Here is a 13,996-nt window from a genome sequence, read left to right on the forward strand (position 1 = left end):
GGACTGTGGGAGAATACCGGAACACCCGTAGGAAACCCATGCAGACACGGCGAGAACGTGCAGACTCCACACAGACAGTAACCCAAGCGTGAATCAAACCTGGGATCCTAGAGCTGTGAAGCAATTGTGTTAACCACTGTGCTGAAATGCTGCTGGCAGAGGTGGGCCGCTATGTTCACTGACACATTGGCCCAGTTTCGGAGATGAGTATGAAACGGGACAGTAAGAAGCACTTTGGTGGACCCTTGACCCTGAGCCCCTCATTCCCACCCCATATCCCTCAACCTCAATCCAGCAAGTCAAACATACAAGGTCTATATATAATAACATTAAGAAGACTTTGAGAAGAACATAACTCTGTCAAAATCAACAGTACTTGAAAATCAACGGAAACAATCACCCGTCTTAACTGCTCATTAATCTATCGAAATGAGCCAGCTTGATTACTGTGTCAATAACCCCTGCTGAGTAGAATTCATTCGTGAGCTGGAATTCAGCCAAACATTCATAATGAAATCCACTGATCAACTGGCAACAAATCCGCTTGAGCAGAATTTATTTAAACCTTTGAACACAGCCAGAAACTCAGCTGTCTCTCATGTTTTAAAACTGCCAAACAGATGAGTGAGCAGAACTTTAAGAGAAAAAAAATCACCACTACGAGGACATTTCACTCTTTCACAATAATGAATGGATTTCAAAATGGTACAATGGACATAAATGATGAATCTGAAGACTTTTCCACTTTCGCAGTGCTTTCTTTCTTTCCCTTGGTAGCGTTCATGTTATCACCGTTCCCATCTCCCTACCCGGTTCATGACACCTCTCTGTTCGTGTGACTTGGCATCGACCAAAATCAGCAAACATCATCATAATTGTAGAAGGTTTAAAATACCCACTTCTGCAATGATATCGCGGTGTTGGTACAGCAATGGGTGGGCACCTGACCCACACTCTTTTATGTCAATGAAAATTGCAGGCCAGCAATTAAGCCCATCTGAAATATAATCCATGCCTGTCTATATCAGCAGGTTATATTACTTAAACAGGATGTCACTGAACCTTCCACCTTTCAGAGCATGGCCAAACCTTTCAGATCTCTGTCTTTGTTCACCTCTTTTCATGTGCCCACAGAAAATTGAAGTTTAGTTCCTGGCCTCACGCCAGCCACTTGGACCATACAAGCTGGTGATCAAGGCTGCTATTGCCCTTCCTATTGAACCAGCTTCATTGCAAAGTTAGACAAGAAAGGACCTTGTCACCCCGTTATCAATGTTTGCTGTGAGTTCTTGGTATGAACTTGCGCTCTTATTCTTGATCTTCCCAACTAACAGTATCCATTACCAGAACTTTGTGTGTCTGTGCACAGTTTAGTCACTTGTTCTACAACCTTGGAGAAGACCCACTTAAGGTGGATAAAGAACTTTCTTAGTAATGCCAAGAGGAGCAGATATACTCCTCCAGGCCCCATGTTCTCCCCGTGGCTGCGTGGGTTTCCTCCGGGTGCTCCGATTTCCTCCCACAAGTCCCGAACGACATGTTGTTAGGTGATTTGGACATTCTGAATTCTCCCTCCGTGTACCCAAACAGGTGCCATAGTGTGGCGACTTAGCGGCTTTTCATAGTAACTTCATTGCAGTGTTAATGTAAGCCTACTTGTGACACTAATAAATATTATTAGATTATTACATGAAAAGTCTGGGTCCCTACTAGCCTGACTTCTACACGCATCTCAAGCTCCCTGCATTGGCATACATGGGTGCTATTGGTGCACTGGAGCTTCACAGCTCCAGGGTCCCAGGTTCGATTCCCGGCTTGGTTCACTGTCTGTGCAAAGTCTGCACGTTCGCCCCGTGTGTGCGTGGGTTTCCTCCGGAACCTCCAGTTTCCTCCCACAGTTCAAAGATGTGCAGGTTAGTTGGATTGGCCGTGATAAATTGCCCTTAGTGTTGGATTGGGTTACTGGGTTATGGGGATAGGGTGGAGGTGTGGGCTTGGGTACGGTGCTCTTTCAAAGAGCCGGTGCAGACTCGATGGGCCGAATGGCCTCCTTCTGCACTGTAAATTCTATGAATATTATTGAGCAGTCCGTTGTATGTACAGTTTTGCCATGTAAAAGTTAATCAGAGGACTCTTCCATTTGCATTTGGCTGGTATGGCGTAAATGAGGCACAGGCATCCGAATTTCCCATACCTAAAACAGATATCTGGGGTGGGATTCTTCCATTCGGCGGCAGAGTGTCCACGCCGTCGGAATGCCGTTGCGTTTCACGACGGAATGAACAGGCCGCTGGGAGTACCTATTCTGGCACCCAGAGGGGGCCAGCACGGCGCTGGAGCGGTTCACGCCGCTTCAGCCACCCATCCCGACGCGAACTGTGCGCCGCGGGATCCGCGCATGTGCTGTGGCGCCGGGGCCAACACGCGCATGTGCGGTGGCCTCCCTCAATGCACCGGTCCCGCGCAACATAACGCAGGAGTTCAGGGGCCAGCGCGAAAGAAAATAGGCCCGGGGAGCGAGAGGCCGGCCCGCCGATCAGTGGGCCCCGATCACGGACCAGGCCCCTTCGGAGGCCCCCCCCGGGGTCGGAGCCCCCCTCCCACAGGCCGCCCCCCGACCCTGAGCGCAGAGTTACCGCCGGCTGCGACCAGGTGTGGACAGCGCCGGCGGGACTCTGCCTTTTTAGAGCGGCCCATCCTGGGCCGAGAATCGGCGGGCCGGCCCGCGAGCAGCGCTACGCCAAGCGCGCCGGCGCCAATGCCGCCAATTCTCCACTCCGTGGCCCCGGACTGAGAGACTCCCGCCCCTGGACTGGTTTAATGCTCGCCTCCACCTGCCCAAAAGCTACTCCCAGTTTAAATATGCATTGTCTTAAAAGTAAAGACAAAAAAGTTTGGACAAAATTTCCATTCTTTTTTGAGGCCTGCACAATGTTGGGATAGAATTTCCAATTTCTGGTCACTGCTGATGGCATGTAAGACACCTTGTCACAGTTGAGAACTGGGGCATTGTACCCAGTTGCATGATATACATTATATTTTACATTATTTTAAACTTGCTCAGAAGCACACCATTAATAATTTCACTTTCTGTTGAAAGATTGCATTAGGTACCAAAATGTCTTTTTGTAATCTTTCACTTCCAGCTTCCTGTGGAGTTTGGATGTGCTTGGAAGTGAAAATTGTAAAAAAAAAGCAAAATATTTACTACAGCAATGATCAGTTTTTCAATTGGCCTGTAGCTTTTTACGTTCTGTAGTGGTGCAGATCATATTTTCTACTCCAGCTGGCTCAGAATTGCCTTCACCCTTGCGTTTCCAACAAAGGATTCCAGCATTATTACATTTACCATTTTTAACGTGTTTTCATATTTTGATATCAGCAGTTACAAGTCTCATTGCTCCTGAGTGCAGCTCAATTTTAGTTGATAAAAAATAGTATTTTATGGTTTGTATATTTGACATCCAAATATTTGGAGAAATCCAATTGTAAAATTATTGTTAAAGAACTGCTACTATTCAGTCAGATTTCAAAAGATGGCTTGTAGTTTAGCATTGCTTCACATTAAGTAGGCTCCCACAGAGTGTTTATCATCTATCTGTGCAAAATGACTGAAATCAAATAATGCCTTCATTGCCTTTAGCAGACTTACTCCCTCAAGAACAATAATCAAATCCTTCAGTTTGTTTTTGACCCTGCAATATTCATATGGATATTTAGTGTCCAAGGGATTGTAATTGGGGTTGATTTGCAGGGCTCGCCTCAATCTTGTTGTGTATTTAAAAAGTATATTTATTACTTTCTTCAACATTTAACCAGAGTTTTCCATTCAAATAAAGTTGAAAAAAATCAATCTTTCAAAGTTGTAAGGCAGTTCATGCGATGGAAAAAGTCCTGATTATCTTAGTCTTTCACTTGTATCAAATGGGAAGCAGTATAGAATAAAGCCTGCATCGGTGGCTAGCTGTAGACCACCTATGTCGTGTTGCTGCAGAACCTCTTTAGCAATCTATTAGCAGCAAATGTGCAAAATAATTGCAAGCTGAGTAGAAATCTCTGAAAGTTCACATCATATAAAACTGGGTTAAGCACCCTGAAGCACTGATTCAGAAGATTCTTTATAGTGTTTGTTGCATTTCCTCTGCTTTTATCAGCTAGCACCTGTGATCATTGCTCTCCGTAACTGGGAAGCTACATACAAAACTAGATTGAGTATATTTATTGTGCTCAAGTGGACTGTTTGATCTGTCATTTGCTCAGCCTTGGATTGTCCAGCACTGTTTATGAACCTCTCTGATTATTGAAAGTGGCACTGTACTTCAAGATTTTACATGGCACAGGTAATCAGAAATCCCAGGATGATGTTGAGCTTTAGATTTGAGTTCAGCATATATGTTAAGGTATTTATGTAGCTGTAAGACAAATGCATCCTGATTGGTTCAGTGCACTGTGCGCGCACATGCACACACACACAGGAAGTTCCATGTTCAGGTCTTTTAGCAATTACTCCGTCTCCCTATCTAGCCATATTTAAAAGTTTGGGATGTTTAATTGCTTCGAGGTTAGGGACAAATGATTTGGAGTGCAAAAGCAATATTTTGAATTCTGAGAAATTGGTGAAAGATAAAAATGCATATTGCTTGTTAAAGATCTTGTTGAAGGCCAACATGCTATTTGTAGTAAATATGTAGCAAAATTTAAATAGAATTCCACTGCATTATTTTACCCGGTGGATTTTATATGAACATGGTGATGTGTTTGTTAAAAATATTGTTGATATTTTACCCCTTTGCTTTTTGTTGCCTGTTCAAAAATCTCTTTCATCCATATTTCTTCTCGAGACACTTTCACTTTCTGGAACCGTGAACAAAGTTCCACATGATAAACTTTTAATTAAACCAAAAGCTATAGGAATTCAGTGTTGAATAGTAATAGAAGCCAGTTAAGAATAGGAAACTGACAGTTCTTATTAGATGAGTAATGTTAGCCTGGGAAGTCGTATATGGGGTCCCACAAGGGCGAATGTTCAAATATCTGTTATTTCAGATATAGAAAAATGGTTTACATAACATACACAAGTGTCATCAGCAAATGTGAAAAGAATGATAAAGGCAGTAAAGAAACAGCCATTTGCAAAATGATGTAGAACGTTCGATAACGGGCAGCACGGTAGCAGAGTGCTTTGCACTATGGCTTCACAGCGCCAGGGTCCCAGGCTTGATTCCCAGCTTGGGTCTATCTGCGTGGGTTTCCTCCGGATGCTTCGGTTTCCTCCCACAAGTCCCGAAAGACGTGCTATTAGGTAATTTAGACATTCCGAATTCTCCCTTTGTGTACCCGAACAGGCGACGGAATGTGGCGATTAGGGACTTTTCACAGTAACTTCATTGCAATGTCATTGTAAGCCGACTTGTGACTTATTTAAAAAATTTTTTTTAATGCAAATTGAAATTTCAAGTATTAGAACATAGAACATTACAGCACAGTACAGGCCCTTCGGCCCTCGATGTTGCGCCGACCTGTCTAAACCACTCTAAAGCCCATCTACACTATTCCCTTATCATCCATATGTCTATCCAATGACCATTTGAATGCCCTTAGTGTTGGCGAGTCCACTACTGTTGCAGGCAGGGCATTCCACGCACTTACTACTCTCTGAGTAAAGAACCTACCTCTGACATCTGTCCTATATCTATCTCCCCTCAATTTAAAGCTATGTCCCCTCGTGCTAGACATCACCATCCGAGGAAAAAGGCTCTCACTGTCCACCCTATCCAATCCTCTGATCATCTTGTATGCCTCAATTAAGTCACCTCTTAACCTTCTTCTCTCTAACGAAAACAGCCTCAAGTCCCTCAGCCTTTCCTCATAAGATCTTCCCTCCATACCAGGCAACATTCAGGTAAATCTCCTCTGCACCCTTTCCAATGCTTCCACATCCTTCCTATAATGCGGCGACCAGAATTGCACGCAATACTCCAAATGCAGCCGCACCAGGGTTTTGTAGAGCTGCAACATGACCTCATGGCTCCGAAACATAAACCCTCTGCCAGTAAAAGCTAACACACCATACGCCTTCTTAACAACCCTCTCAACCTGGGTGACAACTTTCAGGGATCTATGTACATGGACACCGAGATCTCTCTGCTCATCCACACTGCCAAGAATCTTACCATTAGCCCAGTACTCTGTCTTCCTGTTATTCCTTCCAAAATGAATCACCTCACACTTTTCTGCATTAAACTCCATTTGCCACCTCTCAGCCCAGTGCTGCAGCTTATCTATGTCCCTCTGTAACTTGTAACATCCTTCCGCACTGTCCACAACTCCACCGACTTTAGTGTCATATGCAAATTTGCTCACCCATCCTTCTACACCCTCCTCCAGGTCATTTATAAAATGACAAACAGCAGTGGCCCAAAACAGATCCTTGTGGTACACCACTAGTAACTGGACTCCAGTCTGAACATTTCCCATCAACCACCACCCTTTGTCTTCTTCCAGCTAGCCAATTTCTGATTCAAACTGCTAAATCACCCTGAATCCCATGCCTCAGTATTCTCTGCAGTAGCCTACCATGGGGAACCTTATCAAACGCTTTACTTCAATCTATATACACCACATCAACTGCTTTACCCTCATCCACCTGTTTGGTCACCTTCTCAAAAAACTCAATAAGGTTTGTGAGGCACGACCTACCCTTCACAAAACCGTATTGACTATCTCTAATCAAATTATTCCTTTCCAGATGATTATACATCCTATCTCTCATAAACCTTTCCAAGATTATGCCCACAAGAGAGGTAAGGCTCCCTGGTCTATAGTTAGCTGGGTTGTCTCTACTTACCTTCTTGATCAAGGGGACAACATTTGCTATCCTCCAGTCTTCTGGCACTATTCCTGTAGACAAAGATGACTTAAAGATCAAAGCCAAAGGCTCCGCAATCTCCTCCCTGGCTTCCCAGAGAATCCTAGGATAAATCCCATCTGGCCCAGGGGACTTATCTATTTTCACACTTTCCAGAATTGCTAACACCTCCTTATGAACCTCAAGCCCTTTCAAGTCTAGTAGCCTGAATCTGAGTATTCTCCTCGACAACATTATCTTTTTCCTGTGTGAATGCTGATGAAAAATATTCATTTAGCACCTCTGCTATCTCCTCGGACTCCACGCACAACTTCCCGCTACTGTCCTTGATTAGCCCTACTCTTACCCTAGTCATTCGTTTATTCCTGACATATCTATAGAAAGCTTGAGGGTTATCCTTGATCCTACCCGCCAAAGACTTCTCATGTCCCCCCCGGCTCTTCTTAGCTCTCTCTTTAGGTCCTTCCTAGCTAACTTGTAACTCTCGAGCGCCCTAACTGAACCTTCATGTCTCATCTTTACATAAGCCTCCTTCTTCCTCTTGACAAGTGTTTCGACTGTTTTAGTAAACCACGGTTCCCTTGCTCAACCACTTACTCCCTGCCTGACAGGTACATACTTATCAAGGACACGCAGTAGCTGTTCCTTGAACAAGCTCCACATTTCCATTGTGCCCATCCCCTGCAGTTTTTCTCTCCATCCGATGCATCCTAAGTCTTGCCTCATCGCATCATAATTGCCTTTCCCCCAGATATAACTCTTGCCCTGCGGTATATACCTTTCCCTTTCCATCACTAAAGTAAACGTAATCGAATTGTGGTCACTATCACCAAAGTGCTCACCTACCTCCAACTCTAACACCTGTCCTGGTTCATTACCCAGTACCAAATCCAAAATGGCCTTGCCTCACGTTGGCCTATCTACATACTATGTCAGGAAACCCTCTTGCACACATTGGACAAAAACAGACCCATCTAAAGTACTCGAACTATAGCGTTTCCAGTCAATATTTGGAAAGTTAAAGTCCCCCATAACAACTACCCTGTTGCTTTCGCTCCTATCCAGAAGCATCCTTGCAATCATTTCCTCTACATCTCTGGAACTTTTCGGAGGCCCATAGAAAACCCCTAACAGGGTGAACTCTCCTTTCCTGTTTCTAACCTCAGCCATTACTACCTCAATAGACGAGTCCTCATCAAACGTCCTTTCTGCCACCGTAATACTGTCCTTGACTAACAATGCCACCCCTCCCCCTCTTTTACCACCTTCCCTGAGCTTACTGAAATATCTAACCCCCCGGCACCTGCAACAACTGTTCCTGTCCCTGCTCTATCCATGTCTCCGAAATGGCCACAACATCGAAGTCCCATGTACCAACCCATGCTGCAAGTTCACCCATCTTATTCCGGGTGCTCCTGGCATTGAAGAAGACACACTTTAAACCACCTTCCTGCCTGCCGGTACACTCCTACAACTTTGAAACCTTACTCATGACCTCATTACTCTCAACCTCCTGTATACTGGAGCTACAATTCAGGTTCCCAAACCCCTGCTGAACTAGTTTAAACCCTCCCGAAGAGCATTCGCAAACTCCTCCCCCAGGATATTGGTACCCCTCTGGTCCAGGTGTAGACCATCCCGTTTGTAGAGGTCCCACCTACCCCAGAATGAGCCCCAATTATCCAGGTATCTGAAACCCTCCCTCCTGCACCATCCCTGTAGCCACGTGTTCAACTCTTCTCTCTCCCTATTCCTCGTCTCGCTAGCACATGGCATGGGTAACAACCCCGAGATAATAACTCTGTCCTAGATCTAAGTTTCCACCCTAGCTCCCTGAATTCCTGCCTTACATCCCTATCCCTTTTCCTACCTATGTCGTTGGTACCTATGTGGACTATGACTTGGGGCTGCTCCCCCTCCCCCTTAAGGATACCAAAATCACGATCCGAGACATCACGGACCCTGGCACCTGGGAGGCAGCACACCAACCGGAGTCTCTCTCGTTCCCACAGAATCTCCTATCACCCTAACTATGGAGTCTCCAGTGACTAATGCTCTGCTCCTCTCCCCCTGCCCTTCTGAGCGACAGGGACAGACTCTGTGTCAGAGACCTGTACTCCATGGCTTACCCCTGGTAAGTCGTCCCCCCCCCCCCCCCCCCCAACAGTATCCAAAGCGGTATAGTTGTTACTAAGGGGAATGACCACAGGGGATCCCTGTACTGACTGCTTCCTCCCAGCCCCTCTCACCGTCACCCATCTATCTTTATTCTTCTGAGTAACTACATCCCTGAAGCTTCTATCTATGACCGCCTCTGCCTCCTGAATGATCCGAAGTTCATCCAGCTCCAGTTCCCTAATGTGGTTTCTGAGGAGCTGGAGATGGGTGCACTTCCCACAGATGACATCAGCAGGGACACTGACTGCATCCCTCACCTCAAACATTCTGCAGGAGGAACATTGCACTACCTCCCCTGCCATCCCCTCTAGATAGAAAAAGAAAGAGCTTACCTGTTATTCACTCCCCTTCTCAGCAAGCACTCGCTCAGCAACCTCTGCGCCCTGCACGATAACACCTGAGGGAAATTAAAGAAAAACTACTTAGCAGTCACCAGCCAATCCCTTACCTGCAGGCTGTGACGTCACGGTTCAACTTCTTTCTACTTCTACCTGCCCTCAAGCCTTCCTCTTGATCTTTACAGCGGTTGGTTTTTTTGTGGTTAGAGGAGGGGGTAGGGAGGGAAACACTGAAGAAGTGTTTCGGGTTTAAGTGTCACTTGCCAACAGCTCCTCCACAAACCACCTTCAAGTTAGAGTGACCGCACCGGACGTATGCAAATTTTCCCCGCCACAGCCAATCAGCAGCTCTGCTCTACTGCCCTCTGCTGGATGTTTGTCTTCACTTGAACAGCTAGGGTCTCTTGCACAGGTACACCTTCAGGTCAGAGTGACCGCACCGGATGGATGCAAATTTTCCCCGCAACAGCCAATCAGCAGCTCCCCTCTACTGGATGCTTGTCTTCACTTGAACAGTTAGGGTCTCTTGCACAGGTACACCTTCAAGTTAGAGTGACCGCACCGGACGTATGCAAATTTTCCCCACAACAGCCAATCAGCAGCTCAGCTCTACTGCCCTCTGCTGGATTACCTGAATATACAATTTGGAGGCAACAATATCACAGTTGGTATATGCACTGACGATCCTTGCTCATTTTTAGATTAACTTAGAACAGTACAGCACAGAACAGGCCCTTTGGCCCTCAATGTTGTGCCGAGCATTGTCCAAAACCAAGACCTAGCTATCCAACTCCCTGTCATTCTGGTGTGCTCCATGTGCCTATCCAATAACCGCTTGAAAGTTCCTGAAGTGTCCGACTCCACTATCACAGCAGGCAGTCCATTCCACACCCTAACCACTCTCTGAGTAAAGAACCTATCTCGGACATCCCTCCTATATCTCCCACCCTGAATCTTATAGTTATGCCCCCTTGTAACAGCTACATCCACCCGAGGAAATAGTCTATCTATCCCCCTCATTATCTTATAAACCTCTATTAAGTCGCCTCTCATCCTCCGCTCCAAAGAGAAAAGCCCTAGCTCCCTCAACCTTTCCTCATAAGACCTATCCTGCAAACCAGCAGCATCCTGGTAAATCTCCTTTGCACCCTTTCCAATGCTTCCACATCCTTCCTATAATGAGGTGACCAGAACTGCACACAATACTCCAAATGTGGTCTCACCAGGGTCATGTATAGTTGCAGCATAACCCCACGGCTCTTAAACTCAAGCCCCCTGTTCATAAACGCTAACACACTATAAGCCTTCTTCACGGCTCTATCCACTTGAGTGGCAACCTTCAGAGATCGGTGGACACGAACCCCAAGATCTCTCTGTTCCTCCACATTCCTCAGAACCCTGCCATTGACCCTGTAATCCGCATTCAATTTTTTTCTACCAAAATGAATCACCTCGCACTTATCAGGGTTAAAGCCCATCTGCCATTTTTCGGCCCAGCTCTGCATCCTATCAATGTCTCTTTGCAGCTTACAACAGCCCTCCACCTCATCCACTACTGCACCAATCTTGGTGTCATCAGCAAATTTACCGACCCACCCTTCAGCCCCCTCCTCCAAGTCATCAATAAAAATCACAAATAGCAGATTATTAATAGATTATTAATATCTCTTCAGATATTCATTGAATTTTAACTATTTTCAGTCTCATAAAAAAATATTGCACGGGTGATTGTATTTACTGACAGACGTGCCAACAAAGCGTAACATATATTTTGTCTCCTTTGTTTTCAGAGGAAGCACACCAGTGCGGCAAGGGGCTGCTCATTCACTGTCAAGCTGGTGTTTCTCGTTCTGCTACAATTGTTATTGCGTATTTGATGAAGCACACACTGATGACCATGACCGATGCCTACAAATTTGTTAAAGGAAAGAGACCAATTATTTCCCCAAACCTCAATTTTATGGGACAGTTGCTGGAGTTTGAAGAAGACCTAAACAATGGTGTCACTCCTCGAATTCTCACACCAAAGCTGGTCGGGGTGGAGACAATTGTCTAAAGTGACCTGGCTGACTTTTTGTAAGTTTTTTTTAAAGTGATGTTTATCTCCCTTGATGCTTTGAAGCATCTTACAGTATGCTGGAACTGAGAACCTAAGAAAGACTACATTATCATTGATTGTGGAATAATACAGTTGGTGGTCTGTGCAGGTTCATAGACAGCAACAAACAACTGGAAATTAAGGGAAGAACATGGTAGTGGTGATACAGTCTGGAAATTTACCAAGGAATATCCTTTCAACTATCCAAAGGTTGCCAAAGCAGATTGGTCGCAGTGAGAGAACCCAACACGTACGTTACTGCAACTAATCTCCACTAGCTAATGAAGAAAGAATTGTAAAGAGAAGCCTGATTATTTTGTGTGTTCAGGTTCTGTTAATGCTCGTTATATTTTTTTATGAGGGTTAAATAGAACGGTGGGAGTTAAATTTAAAATGGTCTCATCCATTACATGCCCATTGAGGCTCATCGTGCAATAATTGATTTGCGTGTGGAATACCAAATGGATGGAGCTGGGTGCATTTTCCTTATGTAAATAGACAGTAACATGCACCTACTGTTAAATCGGGAAGGGGCGGGTGCGGGGTGGGGGGTAAAGAAATAAGTGAAAAGCATTTTTTTTAGTTTAAATTCTGGTCACAGTACCACATGTACTGCTGCAAATTCTTTGAAACATGTTGGATCAGAATGTTAAAGAAAAATGTTATTTAATATTTTTCACACACGATCTGTGTGTTCCTGTTGTCTGTGTATAATTCTGTTTATAAAAAAATTATGTATAAGCATTTGGACTATATTTTTGTCTGTGTCAGGTTTACAAAATGCACAAAATACATTCATCATAGCAATAGGGACACATATTTGGACTCGACTTGCTTGAGTTGCTTCCTGTGAATGAAGAACCGATCAGACATTATAAAAACATACAAGGCAGCCTATTAAACAGCAATTTTTAAATAAATGATGCATAATCATGCTCAAATGAACCCTCCCTATCACCAAATTGTTCCATTTCAATATGCAATTTAATGGATTTTCTTATCAGATTTGTGGGCATGTAATATTTGCCAGTGCAGAATCCTTCCATGTAACATAATTGAGGTGGACAGTAAGATAAGCATTTGAGTTCCAAATGGACTTTTTGAGGATTGGATGAAAGCTATGGGTTGAATTTTCCCGCACAGCGGATGGGAAAAACAGCATTGAGCCTGCCGGTCTGAGCAGCGGCTTTCTCAGCTGTATCATTCGTCTGATAGCGGGGGGAAAAGGTGGAGGGGCGAGTCCCACGATGTATCGTTGGTGGTGCAGGCTCTGGTTAAGCCTGCCTTGCCAGCAGCCTAGTCTATTAAAGAGGGCGCGTGATACAAAAAAATTAAACTGAAGCCCCCCCCTCCCCCAAGCACCGCCGGGCAAGACCTGTGGTGATCTGTCTGCCAGCAATATTATCGTTGCATGGCGTGTGACCTCCGGCCAGTAGGTGGCGGTGCAGACACCCCATGCAGTCTCAAGACTGTGGTCATGTGACCAGGGACTTCCATATGAGTGGAGACACATCCAACCATCACCAAATGGTTGTAGGAGATGGTAGTAAGACATACAGGTGAACAGTTGTGCTCGGTGTAGTTCCAGAGGAGTACATAAATACTCCATGATAACTTGCTCTGTAACAGATCGCTATCTTACCTCGTGTGATTCAATAAAGATCCTGGTTTGGACAAGTTGAGGTGTTTGGTGGATTCCTTTGCAAGGTATAGAAGACCAAACACAACATGGTACCACGTGTGCTGAAGATTTGAAGGTAACAACAGCAGTGATAAAGTTAAAATTTGGCTGACAGACCGATCTGGTGAACTGCAACCTGAGGTGACTCAACGCAATGGAAGGATGGAACTCTAGTTGGACGGTATAGGGGGAACCCGACACCTCCAGTTCACAGGTAACGTGGAAACAAATTGGCCCTTTTTTAAGCAGCGATTCTGCCTCTAACTTATGGCCCTAGGCCTGCAGGTACAGCCTGATGACAGGTTTCTTGTGTTGCTGTTAGCGACGGTAGGTCCTCAAGCAGCAGAACTATATAATACCTTTGCCTGTGGCGCCGAAGAGCAGAACAGAAGCTATGATGAAGCATGGAAAATACTTTGGACGGTATTCTATGAAAGATGACGAAGCATGTGAACGTAATATAGTACATGTACCCAGAAAGAAGGGTTTCTATCAGACCGCCACAATGAAATGTGTCTTGTGAACGAGGTGGCTGCGCAGCAAAACAGCGCACTTCACTCACTTAATTTTGGCGCCAACTCAGGAAGATGCCAGCGTCATTAGTGCTGTGAAGCACGTCATTAAGGAAAATGGTTTTAGTGCGGGTGCCCATTTTGAGCTCACCGATACGAAACAGCAAAAGAAATTTGGTCTCCATGCGGGTGGCCATTTTGGGCAACAAGCCCCTTCTGCCATCCTATGCTAGAAGTGTGGCACTCAACATGACCCACGGAAATGTCAGGCCGTTGAAATACTTTGTTTCAGGTGCGTCATTTAGTGTAACAGTGCTATGT

General features: G+C 45.1%; 1 protein-coding gene across 1 annotated transcript in view; it reads left to right on the plus strand.

Moving 5' to 3' along the window:
* dusp10 (dual specificity phosphatase 10) overlaps positions 1-13,159 on the plus strand; it is a 73,074-nt gene extending 59,915 nt beyond the window's left edge. The window contains exon 3 of the mRNA XM_072508312.1: positions 11,175-13,159. Within this exon, the coding sequence (XP_072364413.1) occupies positions 11,175-11,440 (266 nt within the window). The 3' untranslated portion in view covers positions 11,441-13,159. The remainder of the gene's footprint in view (positions 1-11,174) is intronic.
* Positions 13,160-13,996: the final 837 nt, after the last annotated feature.

Source organism: Scyliorhinus torazame, chromosome 1 (genome assembly GCF_047496885.1).
Source record: "Scyliorhinus torazame isolate Kashiwa2021f chromosome 1, sScyTor2.1, whole genome shotgun sequence".
Lineage (NCBI taxonomy): Eukaryota > Metazoa > Chordata > Chondrichthyes > Carcharhiniformes > Scyliorhinidae > Scyliorhinus > Scyliorhinus torazame.